At 44.8% G+C, this 25,532-nt stretch overlaps 1 protein-coding gene across 22 annotated transcripts in view; it reads right to left on the minus strand.

Annotated features, from left to right (window-relative positions):
* LOC103719277 overlaps nucleotides 1–25,128 on the minus strand; it is a 33,311-nt gene extending 8,183 nt beyond the window's left edge. For 12 of the 22 annotated variants that reach the window (XR_005507343.1, XR_001880099.3, XR_001880094.3 and 9 more), the window contains exons 1-10: nucleotides 24,943–25,125; nucleotides 24,402–24,847; nucleotides 23,780–23,957; nucleotides 23,604–23,686; nucleotides 23,447–23,516; nucleotides 23,144–23,358; nucleotides 16,067–16,197; nucleotides 15,807–15,949; nucleotides 15,497–15,722; nucleotides 11,069–11,137 (exon numbers count right to left, since the gene is read on the minus strand). Coding sequence is in view for 2 of the 22 variants with exons in the window: in XM_008808454.4 (XP_008806676.2) it covers nucleotides 23,234–23,358; nucleotides 23,447–23,516; nucleotides 23,604–23,686; nucleotides 23,780–23,957; nucleotides 24,402–24,847; nucleotides 24,943–24,994 (954 nt within the window). In the remaining 20 variants the exon portion in view is untranslated. Of the gene's footprint in view, nucleotides 1–11,068; nucleotides 11,138–11,866; nucleotides 15,723–15,806; nucleotides 15,964–16,066; nucleotides 16,198–16,512; nucleotides 21,901–22,961; nucleotides 23,359–23,446; nucleotides 23,517–23,599; nucleotides 23,687–23,779; nucleotides 23,958–24,401; nucleotides 24,848–24,942 lie in introns of those variants that run through there. The other 10 variants (XR_005507338.1, XR_005507329.1, XR_005507344.1 and 7 more) reach the window with 9 other exon arrangements.
* Between the last annotated feature and the right edge of the window lie 404 nt (nucleotides 25,129–25,532).

Genomic DNA, 25,532 nt, shown 5'->3' on the forward strand with positions numbered 1-25,532 from the left:
GCGACCGGTCGGGGCTTCAGGCTAGTCTGCTCCCGGGATGATCGTCGGGTTAGCCTGGCATCCGAGGGTTGTCAAGCCTCAGGAAATTCCGCTCGTTGGTCGGCCAAGGCTGGCGCAAGCCGAGGCGACCGGTCGGGGCTTCAGGCTAGTCTGCTCCCGGGATGATCGTCGGGTTAGCCTGGCATCCGAGGGCCGAGCCTCGGGACATTCCACTCGTTGGTCGGCCAAGGCTGGCGCAAGCCGAGGCGACCGGTCGGGGCTTCCGGCTAGTCTGCTCCCGGGATGATCATCGGGCTAGCCAGGCATCCGAGGGCCGAGCCTCGGGAAATTCCGCTCGTTGGTCGGCCAAGGCTGGCGCAAGCCGAGGCGACCGGTCGGGGCTTTAGGCTAATCTGCTCCCGGGATGATCATCGGGTTAGCCTGGCATCCGAGGGCCGAGCCTCGGGACATTCCACTCGTTGGTCGGCCGAGGCTGGCGCAAGCCGAGGCGACCGGTCGGGGCTTCCGGCTAGTCTGCTCCCGGGATGATCATCGGGCTAGCCAGGCATCCGAGGGCCGAGCCTCGGGAAATTCCGCTCGTTGGTCGGCCAAGGCTGGCGCAAGCCGAAGCGACCGGTCGGGGCTTCAGGCTAGTCTGCTCCCGGGATGATCATCGGGTTAGCCTGGCATCCGAGGGCCGAGCCTCGGGACATTCCACTCGTTGGTCGGCCAAGGCTGGCGCAAGCCGAGGCGACCGGTCGGGGCTTCCGGCTAGTCTGCTCCCGGGATGATCATCGGGCTAGCCAGGCATCCGAGGGCCGAGCCTCGGGAAATTCCGCTCGCTGGTCGTGCGCTTGTCGCTCGCTGCCCGACGGGGTTTCTCCGTGGCCAGCCGCGATCATGTTTCTCCTTTTCTCTAAGCGTTGCCTGGGGGAACACGAGAAGGGCATTAAACGCTAATTAATGCGTTACCTGGAAAATCGGATCGCCAGCTGCTGCTTGCGAGGAGTGTTAGTTGAGCGGCCGCGATACGCGGGTTCTTCGTGGAGGATACGGCCTGGGCGCGAGCGGAGATATGTGGACCTAGGGGTACATGACACCCGGATTGTCCTGCACAAAGAATGCGGTTTAAGGAGAATGACGCTTAGGAAATCGCGGGGAGATACGCCTCGGGAGCCGGAACGGCTCCGGTTTCAATGCGCCTGCATTTATTGGAGCCACCCGCATCGGAACGACCAGGGGGCCGCAGTTTGGCTATAAATACAGGTGCAGGTACGATGGAGTTTGCCAAGCCGGAGCTGTTCAGGTTGCCATGGATCGCGGACCTCCTCCTTGGCATATGACTGAGAGACTCCTGTTGAAGGAAAGGGGAGACGCTCCCCTTGCGACTTCAGCCAACTAGCCGTTTCATCTGGGATCAACAAGGAGGGTCTTCCCGGCGGAGCTCCGCTCTAGGCGTTTCATCCGGGATCACATCTCCCCTCCTTGAAGTTCAGCCTCCCGATCGAGCTCTGCACCAGACGCTCAGTCCGGGGCCGCGCCTCCATATGCTCTTCCCCCTCGAATTCCTTCTCTCTCCTATCACTGGGGAGGATGGGAATATCCTTTGGAGGCGGCGTTCCCCTGGGGGCAGCGGGAGCTTCTTCTGCGGCGGCTCCTCGTCTTTTTGGTGAGGTGCTGGATGGCGCCTCCGGTTAGAAGCACCCACTTCCGGTGGGATTGCAGCTGCTTTGGATTGAGGGTTTGGGATCCTCGGTCCTCAGCTCCACGGATTCTCCACCTCTTCTTTGCTTTCTTTACTCCCTAATTCCCCTCTGGGAATTCCTTGTAATCACACGAGCACGCCATTGTAACCAGAAATTATTGAAATGAAAAGTGTTGCACCTTTCCAAATTGTCTTTCTGGCCTTGTTGTTCTACTGGTAATACATCCGCAGGTTAGCGGAATTCCAGCCCCTTGGAATTTCTCGGCCATCTAGGGCTTCCAACTGGTAGGAGCCAGGTCGGTTTACCCAACGAACTTTATACGGGCCTTCCCAATTCGGCGCTAGCTTCCCACCTTCCGTAGGTTGAGATGCCTTAGCTCGCCTCAGCACCAGATCTCCAATTCTGAAAAGCTTCGGTCGGACTTTGGAGTTGTAATATCGGGCCACCCTCCGCTGATACATTGCCATCCGAACCTGCGCCATTTCCCTTGCTTCTTCCAAGAGATCCAGGTTCCCTCGGAGTTGCTCCGAGTTGGCCTCGGGTCGGTGTGCGGCTACCCGAGGTGAGGGAAGTCCGAGCTCTACGGGGACAACGGCTTCCGTGCCATAGGTTAGGCTGAAAGGCATCTCCCCGGTAGGAGTCCGATGCGTGGTCCGATACGCCCAAAGGACATTCTCGAGTTCCTCGACCCAAGCTTGCCCCGTCCGTCCGATCCGCGCTTTGATACCTTGGAGGATTGTCCGATTTGTGACCTCGGCCTCGCCGTTGGTTTGGGGGTGCGACACGGACGTGAACCGATGTTCGATCCCGAACTCCTCGCAGAAGTCTCGGAAATGCTTGTTATCAAACTGTCGACCGTTATCCGAGATGAGGACCCGAGGTACCCCAAATCGGACAATGATGTTCTTCTTTACGAACTTCCGGACTTGCGCCTCCGTGATGGTGGCCAGTGGCTCTGCCTTCACCCACTTGGTGAAGTAGTCGATGGCGACAATCAAAAATTTCCGCTGGGCCGAAGCGATGGGGAATGGTCCGAGGATATCCATTCCCCACTGTGCAAAGGGCCAGGGGGCGGTGATTGGCGCCAAGGGAACAGAGGGGACTCTCTGGATGTTGGCGTGGCGCTGGCAGGCGTCGCATTTCCGTACGTGATCCTTTGAGTCTTCCAATAAGGTCGGCCAATAGTAGCCTTGCCTCATGATCTTATGTGCCAGGGACCTAGCCCCCAGGTGCGATCCGCAGATGCCTTCGTGGACTTCGCTGAGGGCGTAAGCCGCTTCCAAAGGGCGGAGGCACCTTAAGAGGGGGGCGGTGAACGAGGTCCGATACAGCCTCCCTTCGTAGAGTACGTAGTGGGCGGACTTCATAACAAGTCGCCGAGCTTGATCTTCATCTTCGGGGAGGATCCCTTCGGCGAGGTAAGCTACAAGCGGGTCCATCCAAGATGGTTCCGGATCAATTGCCATTACCGCTTCAGCCTCGCCGATGCTCGGGGCATCTAGGGTCTCCAGGTATATCGCCCTTGACAAGTTGTGTGCCTCAGCGCCCACCAAGCGGGACAACCTGTCGGCCCTAGCATTTTCGCTCCTTGGGACCTGCTGAATGTCAATACTGCCGAGGTCGGGAATGAGTGCTTGCACCTTCCGGACATAGCTCTGCATGGTCGGGCTCCGTGCCTCGAACTCCCCTCGAACCTGCCCGACCACCAGCTGGGAGTCGGTGAAGACCTTCAGACGCCGGATGCCGAGCTCCTTGGCGAGTTTGAGTCCCGTGACTAGGGCCTCGTACTCCGCCTCATTGTTGGTCACTGGAAATCCGAACCTCAAGGCATACTCGGCTATCACTCCATCGGGATTGGTAAGGACCAGCCCAGCCCCTCCACCTTCAGGGTTCGACGACCCGTCAATGTGGAGCGTCCAGATCGGGAGATCGAGGCTGGGTGTTTCCGGCGGCCTAGGTTCCGCCTCCTGCACAGTGCACTCAGCGAGAAAGTCCGCGAGCACCTGGGCCTTGATGGCGGGCCGGGGCTGGTAGCGGATGTCGAACTCACCAAGTTCTACTGCCCACTTCACCAGCCGTCCCGCATTCTCAGGATTGCTGAGGATCTGCCGCAGTGGTTGATCGGTCAAAAGGGTGACAGAATGAGCCTGGAAATAGGGGCGAAGCCTCCTGGTCGCAGTCAGCAGCGCGAAGGCGATCTTTTCAGCCTTCGTGTACCGCGTCTCGGCATCCCGGAGGACTCGGCTGGTGTAGTACACGGGCTTCTGAAGTTTTGCCTCTTCCCGAACCAGTACTGCGCTGACTGCGGTTGGGGAGACCGCCAGGTAAAGGTAGAGCATCTCCCCCTTTTGCGGCTTGGACAGCAGGGGAGGAGACGCCATGTACTCCTTGAGCTGGTCGAACGCCACTTGACATTCAGCCGTCCAGAGGAAGTCTTTCGGGCGCTTCAACACCTTGAAGAACGGTTGGCAGCGTTCGGCCGATTTTGCCACAAATCGTCCGAGCGCGGCGACCCTTCCAGCGAGCTCCTGAACCTCCTTCACTTTGGTCGGAGGGGACATATCTTGGATGGCCTTGATTTTGTCCGGGTTGGCCTCGATCCCCCGCTGGTTGACAATGAAGCCGAGGAACCTCCCGGCCGAAGCACCAAAGGCGCACTTCGCTGGGTTTAGCTTCATACGAAACTTCCGCAAGGTGGCGAAGGTCTCCTCCAGATCCGCAATGTGCTGATCCGCATGGCGGCTCTTTACCAGCATATCGTCCACGTACACCTCCATGTTCCGCCCGATCTGCTCCTTGAAGATTTTATTGACGAGGCGCTGGTAAGTAGCGCCAGCGTTCTTCAGACCGAAGGGCATTACCTTGTAACAGTACAGCCCCCTGTCTGTTATGAAGGCCGTTTTCTCCTCGTCCTGTGGAGCCATCATTATTTGGTTGTAGCCGGAGAAGGCGTCCATGAAAGACAGCAGCTGATATCCGGAAGTCGCGTCGACCAGTTGGTCTATTCGCGGAAGCGGAAAGCTATCCTTGGGGCACGCCTTTTTCAGGTCGGTGTAGTCGACGCACATCCTCCACTTCCCGCTCGCCTTCCGGACAAGTACGACGTTTGCCAGCCACTCGGGGTAGCTCACTTCCCTTATGAAACCTGCCTCCAAGAGTTTGTCTACCTCCTGGTCGACCATCCGGATCCGATCCGGGGCACAGTGTCTCTTCTTTTGCTTTACTGGTCGGTGGGTCGGGTCGACGTTGAGGGCGTGAGAAATGACCTCCGGGTCGATCCCAGGTACATCGGCCGCCGACCAGGCAAACACATCAGTATTGGCTCGGAGGAATTCCACTAACCGGAGCCGAGCTTCCGAGTCGAGGTTGGCACCGACCCGGACCGTGCGGTCCGGGCGGCCTTCTTCGAGGGGAACCTCGATTACGCCCTCGGCCGGCTCCCCGTGCCGCAAGGCCACTTCGTCTCTGGCGTCAAGGGACTCGACGCTTAGGGCCTCCATGGGCTTCTTCCCTTTGAGAGTTGCTAGGAAACACTGCCGTGCGGTTGGTTGGTCACCTCGGACCTCTCCAATCCCGGCCGCCGTGGGGAACCGCATGAGCAAATGGTAGGTAGAAACCACCGCGCGAAGGGCGTTCAGTCCGGGTCGTCCGAGGATAGCGTTGTAGGCCGAGGGGACACGGACGACCAAGAACCCGAGTCGCACCGTGGCTTCTGCAGGTGCAACGCCCGCAGTCACAGGCAGCTCAATGACACCTTCGGCCGAGATAGCGTCTCCAGTGAATCCTATGAGGGGGGTGGATGTTTTGTGCAACAATTGTCGGGACAAGCTCATCTTTCGGAAGGCCTCGTAATACAAAATATCAGCTGAGCTTCCACTATCCACAAGAACACGCCTTACATCATAGTTCGCCATAGTGAGAGAGATCACCATGGCGTCATCGTGGGGAGTCTGAACCCCCTTTACATCTTCATCACAAAAAGTGATTACATTTCCGACCCGCTGCCTCTTCGCGACGGCCACTCCTGATGCTCCCGCCGAGCCCCCTGCGTTCCTCACGGGCCGAGAGCAGCCCCCAGTGATGGTGTGGATCACTCCCGCAACGGGTCGATTCTGTTTCCGAGGCTCCTGAGGGGCCGGGTCGGCCGGACGCGGGTCTGCCGGGGGACGTCGGTCGTTTACATATCGACCGAGACGCCCTCGGCGAATGAGAGCCTCGATCTCGTCCCGAAGCTGGAAGCAGTCTTCGGTATCGTGGCCGTGGTCTCGGTGGTACTCACAGTACGCCCGAGAAGGCCTCCTTCCAGGGATCTTCTTCATCTGCCTCGGAACCGGGAGGTCCTCCCGCCCCTTGACCTCCATGAGGATCTGGGCCCGGGGGGCCAGGAGTGGGGTGTACCGGTTGAAGCGTCGGTGCGGAGAACGAGGGCGTGTGGCGCCGTGGTTCCTTGCTGGTGACGGGCTTCTGCGCCGGCGTTGAGGCGTCGGGCTCCTCCTCTGGGGTGCCTCTTTTCGCCTTTTCTTCCCGGGCTTTAGAGGGGCCTCGGCGGCCTCCTTGTTCCGGTGGGATGCTGCCTCCTCGGCGTCTGCATACTGGTTTGCCCGAGATAACAGCTCCGGGAAGCTCCGCGGCAGGCGTTTGTCCAGGGAGAAGGTGAGTCTGCCCTTCCGGAAGCCACGCTTCAGGGCTGAGAGAGCCACTTCCTGGCTCAGGTTCCGGACCTCCAGTGTAGCCTTGTTGAAGCGGGTGAGATAATCCCGCAGGCTTTCTCCCTCGTTTTGCCGGACATCAAAGAGGGAGTCGGAGACCAGTCGCCGCCTGCTACTGACGGCGAAATGGCTGATAAAGAAGCGGGTGAACTGGTCGAAGGACTGGATGGAGTTAGCCTCCAGGCCGGCGAACCATGCCCTTGCCGGGCCACGGAGGGTCGCCGGGAAGGCCTTGCAGAGGAGCGGATCCGATGCTCCATGGAGGAGCATAAGAGTCCTGAAACTCTCCACATGGTCCCGCGGGTCCGCCGCCCCGTCGTAGGGTTCGATCGCCGGCATTTTGAACCCCGGCGGGTTCGGGGTCCGCAGGATCCTCGAGGCAAGCGCCGGCTGGGAGGAGATCTCCAAGTCAGCGAAGGGATCTTTGGAGTGGCCCTTCAGGACCTGGAGTTGTCTGTGGAGATCGTCCACCCGCCGGTCCAGGGAGCGCGACCGGTGGGTGGGGGACAAGGAGCGGCGCGAGGGGGACCGACTGGAGTGCGGGCCCCTCGAGGACTGGGGTGTCTGAGAACGCGCCCGGGTCCGCCTCTCGTACCCCGCACAGCTCCGATGAGAAGGTCCTGGCAGAATGGACCGCACTCGAGAATCCTCCTCGCGCCGGCGCTCCTCTCCATGGGAGAGGAAGGAGCGCGGGTTGTGAGAAAGAGGCGAGTGCTCGGGGGGCAGCGGCTCCTGAGCCCGTTGCGGCACCCGAGAGATCACACCCTGCAGATTCTGCACTGCCTCCGCGAGGGTGCGAACCTGCTGGGCTAGCTGGTCGAACTGAGCAGCTTCGACCGTCTGAATGGGAGAAGGGGCGGTGGAGTGCTGCTGAGAGTGCGTTGGGGACGCAGCAGCCTCTCGGCCGGAGGCGCGAGAGGCTCCGCGACCGGAAGCATTGGAAGCTCCACGACCACCTCGCCGTGCCATTACGATCGTTCTAAGATTCGGTGCCCTTCCTCTAGCGCCAACTGTTGCTGGTGGTCCAAACCGAGAACGATTGGCACTGCGGTGTGAACGGGGTTCCGTCTGAGTTGTCTTGGTTGGTGTTAGTTGCGCTCCACCTTCCGCCAAGAAACCTGCAAACAAGCCTTGCACCACCACCAGGGTGGTGATGGCCCTCCGACGGTCAAGTCAGAGGAGATTGGAGGAGGAGGAGAGGTGATAATCGCAAGTAAGAGAGTGCTCTGGGAGATATTGCTCACCTCCCCCCTTTCTCCCCCCAGCCGCATATATACCTGGCTAGGGGGTCTCTCAGGGGGGTTCGTTATCGTGGGGCACGATGGTGTGGCCACTGACATGGCCGTTACAGGGCGTCGTGGAGCAGCACCGGGTACGGCCACGTCAGGGCATAGTGGGGCTCCGCTTTGTACGGCTGATGCAGGAGATCGTGGAGCAGCATCGGATACAGCCGTTGCAGGGAGTAGTGGAGCAGGAGGCCGCGGCGTGCCTCTGGGGAATAGCCTGTCGTTATCAAGAGATCTCCGACTCGGGGTCGGAGCGCTGGATCAAAGGGCAGCCGACTCGGGGTCGGGCTGCGGAGCCGAGGATATCCGACTCGGGGTCGGATTGCTGGATCAAAGGACAGCCGACTCGGGGTCGGGCTGCGGAGCCGAGGGCGTCCGACTCGGGGTCGGATTGCTGGATCAAAGAGCAGCCGACTCGGGGTCGGGCTGCGGAGCCGAGGACGTCCGACTCGGGGTCGGAGCGCTGGATCAAAGGGCAGCCGTAGTCTTCCTGGGCGCGCGTGCCGGTCACGTGGGGCATGGCGGCTTAGTTCCCCCGTAACAAGTATCAAGGTTAGTTATCAATTAAGTATCTAAACATATATTAAAAAACTCTAAATAAACCTAGTGAATCAGTTAAATAACTTGCAAACTCATAGATGTACCACTAAATATATGTACACATACGCATATATAGACACATATATCTATGTGTACACAACACATAAAGTGCCGATAATTTCTGTCCAGAGGCAATCACAGCCCTTAAATTTAGCTCAAAACATCCTATCCTAATCTCAAAACAACATGATCATTAACTCCATATACTAATCATTGTTGGTCTCATTAGTAAGTGCCTTATTGCCTCCTTAAGATCTATGCTCGGGGTCAACACCACCAATCATGATTACTCGCTATGCCCTTCACCTCCCAACAGCTGAAGGTCAATAATAGCATGGCCCTATGAACCAGCGTTGGAACAATCTTCTAGCACCATCTTTGGGGACCTCTTGCAGTGTCCATCCACCTCTTGGTGCTCAAATGCACAACAATAGCATGGCCCCCATCAACAAGTGTTGTGACTATCCCCCAACACCGACTTTGGAAATCTTATCACTTTACAACCTCGATTTAGAGATGGGTTCTCATGTTTGCGAGGGCGTTTTTTGCTTCTAACCTTGGTGGAGTCTTCCAAATCCAAGAAACTTATATTAGGATTTCAGCAACTGTTTAGTGAATTCAGGATAGAGTATTTAAGGTGCCATTAAAGAACAGTCTGGCCTCTCTCTCTCTCTCTCTCTCTCTCTCTCTCTCTCTCTTTCTTCACCTCCTCTTTGGGTCATGAGTTTGCTCCAACGATGGACATCTGACCATCAAATTTCTCCATCTTACTATTATATTAGTGAAGTAGTCTTAAATCAACAAACAGCCCTCACAAATTTTTCAGGCTGAATGTAACATAGCAATGGGAGCAAATCTTCTGTTGGATAAATTGTTGGTTTTGATAATCTTGGACTACTGCACCAATCTAACAGCAAGGGATGTTTAACAGAATGACTAAGTAAAATATAAGGTATTAAATAATTCCAGTTTATTCCAGTCAACAGATTTATCATAAGATTAGTCACTTGGTGAGTTCATGTTGGTGAACCTGAATTTTTGTCAATCCTGAGAACCATGTAACTCCATGCTGGTGACACCACCATATGAATACCGCTAGTTCTTATACGCATGAGTTCATAAACAGCATGCCATGAATATCCAATATAATTTCTAAGATGCATGTGAATGATGGCTGTACAAATTCAATTACATAAAAAAAATGGCTGTATAAATTGATAAGTAGTTTCCATTAATTTCTAGCTATAAAGAAATCTAGGCATTCAAAATTTAAGATCTCAAAGTATATATTTAAAGACAAGTCAAATACAAAAGATGGATTTCTATAATTGTGACTTTGTTGATTGAGAGTGTACAAGCTTACATTTAAGATATGTGAATATGAAAATTTTATTTAGAAGTGGTAACTCCAACTAGCTATTGTTATTTTTGTCACAAAGTTCTCTTGTTTAAGGTTATATTTTTAGCAATTACTTTCAAGAACCAACATATTGATGTTTTCTCATTTAGAAGCATCATGTTGTAGCATGTTTTAATTAAATTTCTTGGATCACCTGAAATTAAAATAAAAAATAAAGAATCTAAATTCACATGAGTGTGGTTGGACCACTGACCCATGAGTTCGACAACAAAATGGGTCAGTGTCCTGGCCGAGTTTCAGAACATTGGGGCCATGAGTCTAGGAAGAGATTAGCTAGGGATATCTCAGGAATTAAAAAGCTGCAAAATGTTGGTACTTATATCCAATTTTTAGGATTGTATTATCATTTTCTTTTTGAGAAATCCATCCATATCAAGGTGGAAAAATAATAGAATCAAACATTTCACTTATTTTTCCATAATATTTCCTATAGTTGTTATAATAGATATTAATTATTTCAATGAAGGAAATGGTACCAGCTTGTAGCTTTCATTTCATGTTATTCAAATTATCCAAGTCCAAATTAAAGTATTGCCAGATTTTACTTTCATTGTTGAAGAACTTTCAAGAATGACTTATTGCAATATGGCTGTGCATCAAAGCATTAAGAGTAAGTTTAATATTGTAATATGATATTATGAAATGACATAAAAATCAGACTATGTAACTTTACAACTATATTATTATTAAATTCTTATATTATTTCTTTAATAATATTATATTCTGAATTAAAATAGGACAATAGCACGATAATATTGTAGTATACAATTATGAAATATGTTACTTGTACAGTACATTGATATTATTATAGCTAATTAAATAATTTAATAATATGGTAATATAATTATGATGTTATCAATATAATACTTACATTAATATCATTTTAATTATGTTATGATATTATTTGACATTATTAATAACCTATAAAAGGGGCCATTCCTTGGTCCAATAGTAAAAGGCTTGGGTTGACAAGCGCAATGGTGCAGGTTCAAGTCCTAGGGCAGCCTTTTTGTGCAAAACAAATGCCAAAGGTTAGGCCTATCCTCAGTCTATTCCTCTTAGGACCCTAGGCTATTGGACCATAACTAGGTACGACCTTTCTCACTAATAACCTATAGCGACATATAATAAAAAAAAGATATAATACATTGACTTATATAACATTAATAGCACACTATCATGATATTTGTGTAGTATGATAGTAATATGATAACATTGTATTTTATAAGGCACCTCTGTGGTTGCTTAAATTGATGACACGATAACAACAAGAATAAAACACTAAAGAACAATAATCTCCACACCAGAATCCCAACAGAAATTTTCAAAAATTGATGCACAAAATTCTGCTATAAAGATACGTGATACCTCAGGTCCTGGTGACAATCTTCTCAAAAATTTCAAGATCCCAAAATTTAACAGTTTTGTCAAGTAAACCTGTATAGTTTTTTCCAAAAAGATAATAAACAAAATTATTAGTTGCAAAAGTAAAAGCATATATAATTAGAAACGAATATCTATAGACAAAATTTTTATTCTTGATTAAAATAAAACCTAGCTTTTGTTTGTGTATCTTGGAAGTTTGATTTGCGAACAAACTACAAGTCTTTTACGGAAAAAAAACACTCCAAAAGACCAACTCAAAGATCAGTGGATATGCATGTGAGTTTGATAGAAAGACAGCAACATTGTCTGCAGAGTATCAACTATAAAGCAACTGTGATTTCACAAGTCAAATTTGGGCAATAATGAATAAACATACAAAACTACCAAACAAATCCCACTGAGCAAATAAAGCTTAATGTTATTATGCTAGGAAATTAGTAGGCAAAACACATAACTCCCTCCTCTCTCCCTCTTGCCTTCCTTTCTCTCTTATCTCCCCCCTTCCCCCTCTCTCCTCTCTTCTGAACCCACCCCAACCACCTCTCTCCCTTTCCCTCTCCTCTCCTCTTCTCCCTCCACCCCTCTTCTGCCTCTCTCCATCTTCCTCTCCTCCCTTCTACCCCCTTCCAATCACCTCTACTATACACATCCTAGGATACCTCTCTCCCTCACCCTGTTTTGCCTCTCCCCCTCTCTCTCCTCTCGCCTCCTCTCCCTCTCCCTCTTGTCTCTCTTCTCAATTGAGGTTTTGAAGCTAGAGATGGATGCTTGGGGCCATACATGGTGTCAGGTTCTTCTGCTTTCCCTAGGCATTGAAATTCCATCTCCAAAAAATGAAGGTGCCCTTGGTTGGGATGGCTAAGAAAGTCGAAATCCATCCAACCAATGCTCCTACTTAAATAGTGGATGGGGAGACAATCCCTCAAATTTGGCCTTGTCGGCATTGGTACAACCCCCTAATAACAGAGAAGATAATAAGTCCTGGTTTCTGTTAAACTCTAGGTTCCTGTTAGGCTCTTGTGCTCAGTGTTGTTAGGAAATGCTTATTAGTTAACAGAACTAGCAACCAGTAGATGAGAATGGTGGGCTCCAACTGTTAAGGTAGTGGGACAACTAGATCACAATCCTCAAAGAGATTTTTGAATTTTGAATTCAAGGAGAGTTTGGATATTTACAGTATGACCAGGCTTGGGCCCTTTTGAAATGGACGTAGGCTCAAACCCATCATGTGAAGATGGACCCTCAGGAATGGAAGCACCTCTAAGCTCTTTTAGAACCGACCCATCTAGTATGATGGAAATTTCAAACTTGGGTGCAATTGAAACACTTAATGAGAGGCAATGTGGATGGTGGCAGTTAGAACTTGAGCCAAATGGGCTAAGAGGTCTGGTGCTGAAGTGATGGGAGATTCAACCTTCCATGATCTTAGTGATGTTGTGGTGAAAGAGATTGAGGAGAATGGCCAGGTGGTAGCCAAAGTTGAGAGGAAATGGTGATGAAGACAAGCATAGGCTATATAGAGGTGGCAATGTTCGCCCTACGATGGCAACTCCAATCATGGAGTTTCACAATAGAAGATAGTTGAAGATCGTTAGCACAACAAATAGACATCTTATGACTAGCTGAGGCATATCCAAATTGTTAATGGGTCTTTTTGTTCAGGAGGCTAGTTTTTGTTGGGCCAGGTTTTGATGATTGGACTAGATCTGTCCTCCTACCTTATCCCTTCTTTCTTCTCCTCCATATTTTTTTTTATTTTTAGCTTTTTTTTGTTTCTTGTCTTGTCCGTAGTTCTTGTCTTATTTCATTTATCAAAGAAATGTGAAGTGGGTTCCCACCATTTTGCTAAAAAGCCATAGCACAATAAACATTGAGCTATTAATATCCACAAATAAACATTAAATTATTTCTCCTTACAATGACTGAACTATCTAGATTAAAGTTTGCTATAGGGAAAAGGGGAAGACCATTACATCATTGTGGCAACAATAATTTTGAACGAATGTTAAATCATTAGAACTTCTAGTTCCACATTTAAGGAGATAGGGCTCTTGATCTCTCAGATATCCCGTGTTTGGGGGGTCAAATGGATTTGCATTGCATATCCCCATTCTCTTTTACATTTTCTATAAGCTCTTATTTATTTACATATGTAAACATTCACCAATTATTTTTACATTATTTATTTACATATCTCTATTTGTTATAGTGGCTAAATATTAAGTGGTGCAACCATCCTTATCAAAGCATCCATGTATCAAGGGCTAGAATCATCTTATCAATTACGATATTCAAAAGAAGAAAAAGACCAACCTAGTCAAGGACATGGAATACCAAAGAAGAACAATGTGAATATCATATAACAAATAGGTTCATCTTAAGGCATCAATTTCAAGTTTGAAGAAGTTCTTTCAATTACTGGATGGTTCAAATACATTTTGTAAAAACATCAATACAAAACTTTGCCTAGATTTATGCATCTACTTCCACACTTCCCACCAAATCATTTCATGGAAAAGGCACCATGCTTTTCATGTCAAATATACATTAAAAGCCAAGCTTCCACATCACCAGCTAGCTAGGTACAAAATTAGCTCTAGCAAAACAGTGCTAAAAAACTAACCAAATGAAGTCATCTTGGGGCAGCAAAAGCCCAAAGGTTACTTCATCAACAAGACAAGAGCCATTTTTTGTCAACATTGATCCCTTTGGCAGCAATTAGAAGGGGAGCACAGTGCATGAGGCTCCTAGCATTGCAAGATTTGTAAGGGGTCAGAAGTATGCAACCTAACCCCCACATGCAGAGAGGCTATTTTCTTGTTTTGAACCCATGACCTCCAGGTCATAATGGAGAAACCTTATTATTATGCCAATGTTCATCCTCTAAAAAGGCCTCTCAGTGCATAAGGCTCCTACCACTACAGAAACTAGGGAGGGTCAAACATATGCAGCCTTACTCCCAATGCGGATAGGTTGTTTCTATGTTTCAAACCTATGACTCCCAAGTCACAATGGACCAAGGCCCACCCTCATAAATGGTTAATCATGATAACCATCTAGAGGCTTGAATCTTGATACCTGTAGACATCAAGATCTACATTCTCTTGTAATACTCTGAATTAGCAATTAGAGCAAGATGGTGATCATAATCTTTTACCCACTAATTTAGAGCAAGATAGTGATCATAATCTTTTCCACACTAATTTTTAATATCTCCAAATTTTCTAACCAATTGAAATCTGAAAACAACATGAAAAGATGTCGACCTTCTAAATTCATCATTACGAATGTATCTCTATTTACTAGAAATAAACAATAGCACTTACGGCTTTTTTCCACCTCTATTTTCAAGTATTTCCACAATCCTTAGTTCTCTACCAAAATGACACCCACAGCCAACATGAAAATGTGATTAAATGTCTCAGGTTTTTCCTTACAATAGTGTCTCATGAACATAAGATACTATATCTGTATCCTAATGACTAAAGGCCTTTGCCAAGAACCATATGAGAAGAAGTTGAAATACATTCTTTCACTACTTGCCCTCCCAGTTCTTTCTCAAGTCTCAACCCCTTCCTCAGAAGTTTCTCCAAACATAATAATGTTCCATCCTAGAATCTAATTCAATAGCTATCCTGTTTCAACCAACTTGCCATCAGTAGTACTTCACTCAAGTCACATTTAACCAATAACAAGAATAATATTGCTCTCATTTTTTATCTAACTTTCCTTAATAAATTTTAATTCGGCCATGCCCATTTAACTATTCTCAAAATAAATTAAAAAAAAATTGTTATCTTAGGTCTTCAATTTAAAAAGCTAAAGTCCAATATGCAACTTTTCTTAGTAGTATACTTTTGCGCCCAAGTACTACATTTTTGTTCAAAAGTTATGAGATTATTATATATCAGTTTTCACAAAATCCCCAGACTTAAGGGGCACAAATTAGCATAAAATGATAGAAATTACATATTTTCAATCTCGCATTTTTCCATGAAACAAGTCAAAATGTGAATATGCATGACCACATTGTGTTTCATAGAATTTCCAAATTTGAAGACATTGTGTTGTAAAAGACTTACAGAAATGAGATTTTTAATAGTTCTATTTACTTACAAAAAATTAGAAAAATGTGAATTCACATGGTCTTGGGTTCAATAGATCCCTCAAATTTGTGAAATATAGGGTAAAGAAATTAAAAATAATGTGTTTATTTGCCACCTTCTATTACTAAACATGGCCAGCAATTCTTACCAAATCGTTTTTATAGCATTCACCTTATAAAAAAGAGAGAGAAAATAAAAATGAAAGAAAAATATACAATAATATAAAAATGCCAAAAAGTCCCACTCTTCGTTTTGAAACTTCATAGATAGGAGACAGCCCAAAATGTGAGATCTGCTGCAATACCTTCACAATGTTATCTTCTCCACCTGAAACAACCCATCGGTCATCTGGGGTGAATCTAATGGCATTGACCCCTCCGCTCTGCCCTTTGTATGTGTGGATGCATCCCTTCCTTCAGCATCCCACATCTTTAGGTTTGTATCCGTAGATCCAGATGCAATGAATTCCCCAAATGGATGAAAATCAACAGATACACAGTTGAACCTGTGCCCTGTTAGAGTGCAAACAACTGCAGGCCAAGAAAACAACCTACCATCACAAAGCAATTCCCCATGTTTTACTTTTGTATATCATAAAAATAACCTGTGCATACCACGGGGATCAATTCTGGTTCTTAGCATTTGCCTCCACTAATTCCCACAACTTTATCATGCCACTGGCAGCTCCAGCAGCCACTAAAGCTTCTGATGAATCAAAATTTAACAACTCGACTGCACTTGTATGGCCTGACAGGCTCTGCACATTGTCAGCTGATTCATTTAACATAGGCAAAACCATATTACCCATCTAAGTAACCAGATATAGTTGCCAAGAATGTAAGGAATCTGGTGCAGCAAATAAAAAGTATCCTACCAGTATGACATTGGGTTTGCCAATAGCCCAGAGATTGACCTTGTGATCTTCTCCACCGGTAACAAGAACCCTTGAAGTCTTCCTCCCAATCTTGAGGCAATTCACATTGGAAGCATGTGTTACAAACTCCCCTGGATTTAATCAAGTTAAGATACCCAAATAGAACCCGGAATTCCCAAATGAACCAAACCACAGATACTCTTAAATGTCAATGACAATTCATATAAAATTAAAGAGTTTTCATAAAAATCAAAAAATCATCTAATGAGCCACAAATAATTTAAGAACTTGCTTTTCTTAAAAACTTCTGAGCTAGGACAAATAGATCCATCAAGCAATCATAAATCTCAAACTCAAACACAAAAAAGGGGCTTTTTGATTGATTTTGGACAAACCCTAGCAAAGGTTTAAGAAAAAAATTGGGGGGGGGGGGGGGAAGAGGATACGTAGCTTATAGGCACGCTTGGTGGTCATCATGAAGCTGGGACGGAACAAACAAAACAGAGCCTCCTCTTCTTCTCCTCTCTCCTCAAAATATAACCAAAAGGTCCAAATTCGATCTCAAATTCCGCTTCCTCAGCCCATGACGGATCTCAAGAAGCCAAACCCCGCATATCTCCTTCTCTCTCACCTCCCCTCTTCCATTGCAGCACCGCTCCACCAGCTGCTCTCCGTCCACAGCTCCCGCCCGCCTAAACTCCCAACCAGAGGCACAAAAATCGAATCTTCGTGTAGAAGAGCAGCGATTTGTGGGCACTTCCGGAGCTCTCTCTCTCCCCTTCTTCCCTCGAGATATCAAAGAGAAGAAGAAGCCGAAAGGAAGTGAAGGGTTCCAAATTGCAACCAAAGGTCGAGTTGTTCTTATTTTTCGAGTGTTTCTTGGGTCTGGATTAAAAAGGCCGGACCTTTCTCCACTTCTTTGCTTTTTCCAAGGAAGATTCATGTCTTCTGACATTTCCCTCTCTTCTCTTCGTTTCTTCTCGGTTTGGTTGCCCACCTTTCCCTCCAATATCTTTGACGGGAGCTGGGGTTTTTTTTCTTCTATTATAATTCCGTCCTCCGTTTTTTAAAAAAAATAATGCAAAAAAATTAAATTATTTAAAAATTTTATTTTTTTCTAAATTTTAATTTAATATAATTAATATATTAAATTATTAAATTTATTTAAGTTGGACTTTTATGAATCTGCTCGCTGCCGTGACGAGATTATCACGTAATCGGCTTATATCACAGAAGATGATGATGCCTCATATAACATTACGAGATAATTCCATTACGGCAGCCAGAAGAAATTTATAATCAGAACCTGCATTGGACAAATTTAAAAATTCGATTATATTATTATACTAAATTAAAATTTAAAATAAAATTAAAAATTTTTAAATAATACCGAATTTTTTATATGATTATTTTTGTTTATATAACTAATTCCATCCCCATTGTACTGGGTATTTGCCTCGGGGTTTTGCTTGGCTGTCCATGTTTTAAGTGGAAGGGTTTCTCCTGTAATTAAGGTATGATGGAAAGTCGTATAAAAAAATAAAAATATATAAAAGTATATAAGAAAAACTGTGATGCGAAGAACTAAGTGGCTTTGGTGGCATCATAATTCATAACCCAGTAATCAGCTGAGATGTGTCCAAGTATATAGCAAAGTGAACGTTGAAGTGCAGGAAGAAAAGAAAATTCATTTTTTGAAGTAAATAAAACTCCAGCAAAACCTAATTTAAAGTGGGATTAGTGCTAAATACAAAATAGCTGTGAATGGAAAAGAGTTTTAGAACTTTAATCCATCTCTTCGCCTCACATTCCTAGGCTACTTAAAAGAATGAAAGATGAAGAGCTAGGTGGTTCATAATGTGATTGTGATTTGGTTGGCTAAAAATAGTCGCATGTCCAACAACTAGCATTAGGGTTCATCCACTCAAATACTTTCTTATGGTCTTTGATAGCTAGAGAAAATTGGGACTCCATCTTTGAAATCCTTGTGCATTCTCATGTGAATTACATCACCTAGGAGCTCCTACATCCTTACTTTGTAAAGATCAACTTCAATAGCAGTGTGCTAGATGACTAAACCAATGTTCGAGTAGGCTTTGTTGTTCGCATTCCTAGCCCGCTCTTCGTGGCAGTGTGGGATGTCATCTCTATGATACTGTTGTTCTGTTGGTAAAATTAAGAGAAGTATGGAAGAGTTAATCTATGCCACTACTATTCTTGAGGCAACCAATGGTATTAGAGGGGGATTCAAAAATTATGATCACTTGGTATCCAAGTCGGCAGCCTAGAGTGATTACACTTATCCACTTTTATTGGACTATTTGAGGATTACCTTATCTCTTGCAACCTTTGAAGCCATCCTGCGTATTGAGAGGCTAATGATGCTACAGATTGGGTAATGTCATATGTAACAAATCATATGAGTTCGATTCTCTGGAACTCCATCTCCTCCATTCCCACTCAGCTTTGTGATATGTTATACTCACATTCAAATGGATGTATAATATAGCAACTCTATCAAAAGAAAAAAAAATTGAGATACGTGAGCCAATTGGTGGGCTAGTTAGTTTCACGTTAAACAAGACTGACGTGCAAGAGGTCTACTAGGAGATGATGCATTGATGAGGATGGATTAAGGAGTGCCTTTAGGCCTAACCAAATTAGTCTCTTATGATGAATCTAGCCCCATGCCATGCAAACACAGGGAGGGGGCACTAAGCACACTAACGCTAGATTGGTGTTGTTAAGGCTTACAGAGTCTTGGCTGTCCCTATACCATGATAGCAGTGCAAAGAATAAGTATTCAGAGGTCAATTATAATAATCCATAACCTCATCCAAAAAAACTAGGTGGAAAATATTATATAGATTTTTTTGCTCTATATAAATATTTAAGATCTATCCATCGATGTGGAGACTAAACACATATTCGCATATTTCCTCACACTAACATTATGGCGAAATTGGTTAAATCTACTGCAAATTGCTATAAAGACTGGAAGAGACGCCGATTCGTGCTTTGGGGATGCTCCTTCAACTTGCGGGAGCAAATTATTTGTTAAATACTAATACTATGAGCAGAGTTTTTTTGTACTATATTGCATAAGAGAATCAATATTCCAAGAATTTATCCGTAAGCATGAGATACTTCAATATTGAGTTCTTAATGATTATTAATGAGCCCAAAAATTCATATAACGGATGCACCAAATTGTTTTTTTACATAAGCATCTCAAAACTCTCTCTTTTTAATATTTTTATAAAATAAGATAAAAACACATCAATATTCATTAAGATCATGAATTACAGTCAAAATAGAACTCAAATCGATTAATTTAACAAATAATTCTCAATGACTTTAACAAATAAACCAATTGGAATTCTCCTCGGAACTCTCTATGGGAGCGACAAAAATAAGCAAATAAAAAAATGACATTAAAGGCAATATTGAAATCAAGATTAATTTCTTTAGCAACCTAGGGGCATTTGTATAGGTGATGGAAGCAATGACAAGCAAAGATCAATCAAGACAAATTACACTCAAAAATCAAATTTAGAATGGAAACCATTTACTTGCAGAGGACCCTTAATCCAAATTTTTCAGGATTTTCGATCTACATTCATATTAGTACAGCATTTTTCAAAGTTTTGAAACACCAATTCTAGTTCTCTGAAAATTCGTTATGAGGGTGTATGTTGATTTGTCATCGCTCAAGCCTGCTTTATAGGTTCTAGATGGTCGTAATGCAATTTGTTGTGTACATGGCAGCTTGCATCACAAATAATTCCAGTCTAAATCTTCATTGCAAGCAATGCCCTAGGTGCCTGAACTGTAAATAACCATACTCTGAACCATGTGGATATGTCACGCAAACATCTACTTTCTATTACCTTTTTATTCTATTGAAAATAGTCACCGACAAGTTGAAAGCAGTCTTTATATGAATTACTCTTACTTGAATACAACAAGAAGAAACAAAAAGTGTCAAACAGCATATGCTCAAGGATGGATTGATGCTGCTGGTATGTTTGGCTGCTTATTATCCCCAGCACGCCAGTGGTGATGCGGACACAACCATCACGGGGTGAGTGTTTTCCTAACTCAAACACCCATGTAGCACCCTGACATGCCACAGGCCAAGACGTAGTAGTCCAGCACCATAACCAAGCATGCACCTCTATGCCTCTGCCATGCAATTATATCGAACTGAACAGTGGACACAAGCAACACTCTTGAGTGCCCGCAAGCAATCCGACCCCTCAGATCTACCGCAATGCTCATGCATACCTCCATGCCATAATATAGACTTTTCTTAAGAGTGCTTTATAGATCAGCACCTCTATGCCAACTCTAAAGCTTTGCCGCTCAAGCCAAAATACTGCTCACCTAAGATGTCTCAATTATCAGGATACTTTTGTGCCATGACATAACCATTGTGCCACCGATCTGCAAGCCACAATGATACAACCATACAACACCACAACTATGCATGAGGCCTGAGCAAATCTATCTCTAATATCGCTCAGCCGAACCACCAAACTAACACACCTCGTATCCCTTCAAAGCTATAGTTTACCGTAACTTGATTACCAGAAAAAACTCTAACCATTTATTTTATTTAAAAAAAAAAAATCTCTGTAGCGTGTGTGACGTTGATGGCCATCGTCCAAGCATACATCATGTCGTGGTGCAATAAATAATGGGCTAACACAACTAGAGTACGAGATAAAGAAAGGTGGTGGTATGTCTGAGTTGGGTCCGCACATGAGTTGGTGCATCTCCATCAAGGGAACCCACCATAACCTGTCCTCTAAATAATCTTTCAAACCTCTCCTCCCTTGCTTCCTTTTTCACCTTTTTTTTTTTTGTTCATTTCAGTTGATGGTGGAAGGATTATAGTGATATAATTTTTATGCGATACAATTTTTTTCTTTAACTATTTTTGAAATACAATATAGAAATATAATAAATTATATCGAATAAAAATTTTTAATAGCCAAATTTCTGTTGCATATGAAGAAGCTAACTTCATTGATGATTGAAAAGATAAAATCCGTTGTTAATATCAACATTGATTAAAATCTGCTATTAATACCACATGAACCACCAGCTAGCATCCAAGCTTGGTCTAACATTTACATGGAACACATTTACAAGTTTGAAGTCAATTATTTTGGAAACTTATCAACACCTGAATGAAATACTGACTAAACCGAGCTGATAAGGAATAATACAGTTCAAAACTATATAAGTCCAATTTCCTGTGATTGTTAAGATGGTTAAGGTTAAAAGACTCAAAACGAGCAGAAAACAAAAAAAAACAAAAACAAAAGCTCAATAACAAGCAGAAACAAAAATGTTCAATAACAAACCTATATCATGTTGGTTGACATATTTGAGATGGATGAGCTGAGAGACGGAAAAATATAACACATGGCTCGAGTGAAATAGTCCATAACTTTAAGCTGGCATGCAATAACGGCATAAAAAACTATTATAGATGATATAAGTATCAACAATAATATGTAACTAATATTTCTCTAGGGAATTTCACTGAATGACTCACCGAGGTTATTGTTTTATAAATTAAGTATTTGATATCAGGGGACATGCAACAGCAAACAAGAGAAGAGACAAAAATTTAGTTTCCTACTGTCCATTCAGAGGATGTGGATACACCTCCTGCAGTTCCCATCTTTGTAATACTGTGAACTCGTACCAGTTTTTTTGCCTGAATGGTATGGTACCAGGTAGACGCATGGTATGGGACTGCATCTTGTACCGTTACAGTACTTACTGGTGCCGGAAACCAACTAGAGCCTAGAAGTACCGTCCTGTTCCAGCAGTATTTGAAATCTTGTGTGAAGTATCAGAAACTACATTTGCTCACTTTTAAGGTTCAACTACTTGATTAGAGTCAGTATGACTAAGACATCTACATACATATCGTTACTGCCAACTTTATGTACAATGATCTATCGACCCTTTCAAAAAATATAAGACTCATTCACAACAGTTTCAACTTTTTGTGAATGCTGATATTGAACTTCTAAGGAAATTAAGCTTTTCATGGTTTTCTATTATCAACAATACTTATCTCTTCCAGAATTCAGTTGTAGGAATCTTGAATTACAAGCTGGTATCTTTTCTCTTTGCAATCAGTACGACAAAGAGACAGATACAGCAGCTCATGAGTACCAGATATATGGTAAAATTGATCCATAGATAGAACTTTCAGATGAATACCTTTCAACATGTATAGTAATTAACATAAACCTCTAGATCAATATAAAAAGTATTACGAAATATATTTATCAACTACATTACATACGATATCAGAAAATATATTGTTAATTATGATATCCAACATTTTTCATCAAAACTTCTATGCATTTGTCCAGATGGCTCTGTTCGAGCAATGGAGAAGCACCACCATGTTGGAAGTCATGGCCTATACTGATGGAATGCATGTTGCAACAAATAGCTTGATCTAGGGTTCTCAAGGAGTTAATAAAAAAAAAAAGCATACACATGGTTCAGCACCGCAGCCTCTGCCTATATGCGGAGACAATGGAGAAAGTTTCACTAGATGGTGGAGAGTACAAATATGGTGGAGAATACAAACACAAAGTTATAAAAAATCTAGCCCCACAGCCACTCAAGACCCCCTGAATACAAGATGATACCATCTAAATCCTAAAGATCCTTACAAAAAAACATATGTAACAACTCAACAAATTCAGGAGTGGGTTGAAGGCCCAAGGAGAGGCCCTTTCCCTTGCCCTTTTCTAAATACAAGACATCATCAATAACAACTTATGATGCTAACTCCCATAATTCTATAAAGGGAAGCAGCAACCCAGTGACGACCAGGAGAACAATCACATTATACAACATGAAATCGCTAAAAGATGATTCTTGTATTCTTTTCAAATGTACATTGTCTACCAGCAACTCTCATCAGTCAAATCTAACTATAGGAAGACAAATCCTAACACTACAAAATTATTAACAGAGAATGTAATAAGAGTACATAGGAATCATCTAGTGGCTCAACTAACAGATTAGATTACGAACCTTCCTTCCAGGAATGAAGTATATGGGAGATGCTGTCTAATCTTTTTGGAACCATCTACTCGAGATCATGTAATCTTGCACTGCCTTTTCTCAGCTAGAGCCTGGGTCAAGGACTGGAAGTCTGCAGTGGAAGCTGATGGATTTATCCGTCAATCTTGTTCCCGGGATGAAGAACTGGAATATCACCATCAAGCAAGCACCTTGTGGAGCTATACCTGCAAAGAACTCATAATAAACTAGCAGTAAGCCAACCAATCCGGTCCACGTAAAGATAATGTAATTGACTACTTCAAAGACCCCAACCATAAAAGGCACAATCTGGCTTGGCCAAATGGCATTGCAGACTCCTTGCAAGGTGCTTCATGCTCACGTGCTGCATAAGCACACAAAACAATCCACATAAGCAGGTCTATCAATACAGAAAAAATGGCAAGAAAAGGAAACCAAATAGATTACAAACAATGGAAAGTGCCTCCCCCCTTTGAATTGCCATTTCAGTGCGTGTTGGAGCACTCAAGTTCTGGTCCCCCACTGGAGCATTGGCTGAAATTGATAACCAAACATGTCATCCTTCCATAAAGCTGTTCTTTTTTCTTTCGAGCATACAATTACCAACAGACAGGATTCAAGCCATACCATGCACCCCAAGGACCCTGAGCCTCCTGAACTCTGAACCAACAGTGATGAGAGAGGTCGAGACTTGCAGATGGAGGTCCCCGTACTGTGTAATGGCGACGGCGAGCAGATCCCCAACATTCTTGAGCCGGTCAACCAGGTTCTGCATCTGGGCCAGATCCGGTACCTGAACCAGAGTCTGCCAACAAAAGTTGACGTTTTACAGAAAAACGGATTTGAATATCAGATTATTTGCCAAAATAGACATGAGCTCCACCAATTGCCTCAAGTTCAAAAATCCAAGATGGAAAAGGAGAGGATTATCAGCATTCTATCACAGCTAAAAAAGATAGCAGACAAGCCAAAAGAATGGAATTTTAATCCATAAAGAGAAAAGGAATTTAGTAATCCATCCCAGATTATCAGGAAAGAAGGAAAAAAGAGAAGAGCAACACCAACTGGATGGGACTTACAATACACAGAGAAAAGAGGGCAAAAAAGGATTTTGATTCCAGATAAAAGACAGAAGCTAAGCCAGATGCAGGAAATCGCCAATTAAACAAACAGATTTTTTTTCAAAAAACCAAATTGAAAAGAACATGCAAATTAAGAGGGGAAAAAAAACTGAGGTAAGGTTGGAGACCCGGGGGAGGTCCTGGGCAGCATCAAGGGCAGACTGAAGCTGGAGAACATCGGTCCGAGAGAGAGGCTTCGAGATGGGGACGTCCTGCACAACAGCAGAGCGCAGGCCTTTTGTCTCAAAGGTGAGGTATGGCGCGGAATTGCGAGACCCGGCAGGGAGCTTCTTGACAAGCTTAATCTGGATAGAGGCCGTGCCATCCCCGGCCTGGGTCTGGATGGTGACAGCACTGCGGAGGGCGCGGTGGAGGAGGGCAGCGTCGATGGCGAAGGCGATACGGTCAGCGTTCTGGCTGGAGATGCGGTAGTCCCGGAAGAGGACGTCCTTCTTGAACTGGGCGACGGACTGGACGCCATCGCCGCCGAGGAGATTGTGGAGGAACATGGCGTGATCGGGCGTCAGGTAGACATGGCAGATGCGGCCGAGCTTATCAAGGGCCGGGAGGAAGCCTGGAAACGAGAGAGGGAGAGAGTGGAGGTTAGGTGTTTGAGGAAATGAGTAACAGGAGGAGCGTTGAAACGGGAAGGGATAGCGGGAAGCATACGCTTGTCGAGGAGGTTGACGCCATCCTGGGTGAGGAAAGCTTTGAACTTCATCTCTCCTTGGTTTCAACTTTTCAGTGGTGGTTTGTTGTTTGGAAGGGAAGAGGATTTTTGCCTTCGGCGTACCTCCCGCCTTTGTAGTTTCATCCCGATTTCAAACGGCCAAGAACCTTCCCTAAATTCCGGAAGGGAGGGGTGGCAACGGGTCCCACTCAGGTGGAGAAACATAGGAAAATTATGGACCTGATCTTTAATAAATAGGTTAATGAATACAATCCAAATCTTACCTAATAGTTGATTGGATACAATCCAAACCTTACTAATGTAACCCAATTAATAAACAAGTGGAGGAGGATATCGGGTTTCGGGTCAACATTTTGTTCCATATCCGGCATGTTGAAGTCGGGTTGGGTCTAGGTTCGGGGTAACAAAGACTCATCACGTCTGCAAGCATCCAAATATGTTTTAATATGTGATTGTTTTTATTCTATCCCATTAAGTTATAAAATTTTCATATATTAACTGTTCAAAAATTAGAGGTTATATAAATAAGATTAATACTATATATGTATATAAATAAAGTGAGTAATTA

This window comes from Phoenix dactylifera, unplaced genomic scaffold, assembly GCF_009389715.1.
Source record: "Phoenix dactylifera cultivar Barhee BC4 unplaced genomic scaffold, palm_55x_up_171113_PBpolish2nd_filt_p 000144F, whole genome shotgun sequence".
Lineage (NCBI taxonomy): Eukaryota > Viridiplantae > Streptophyta > Magnoliopsida > Arecales > Arecaceae > Phoenix > Phoenix dactylifera.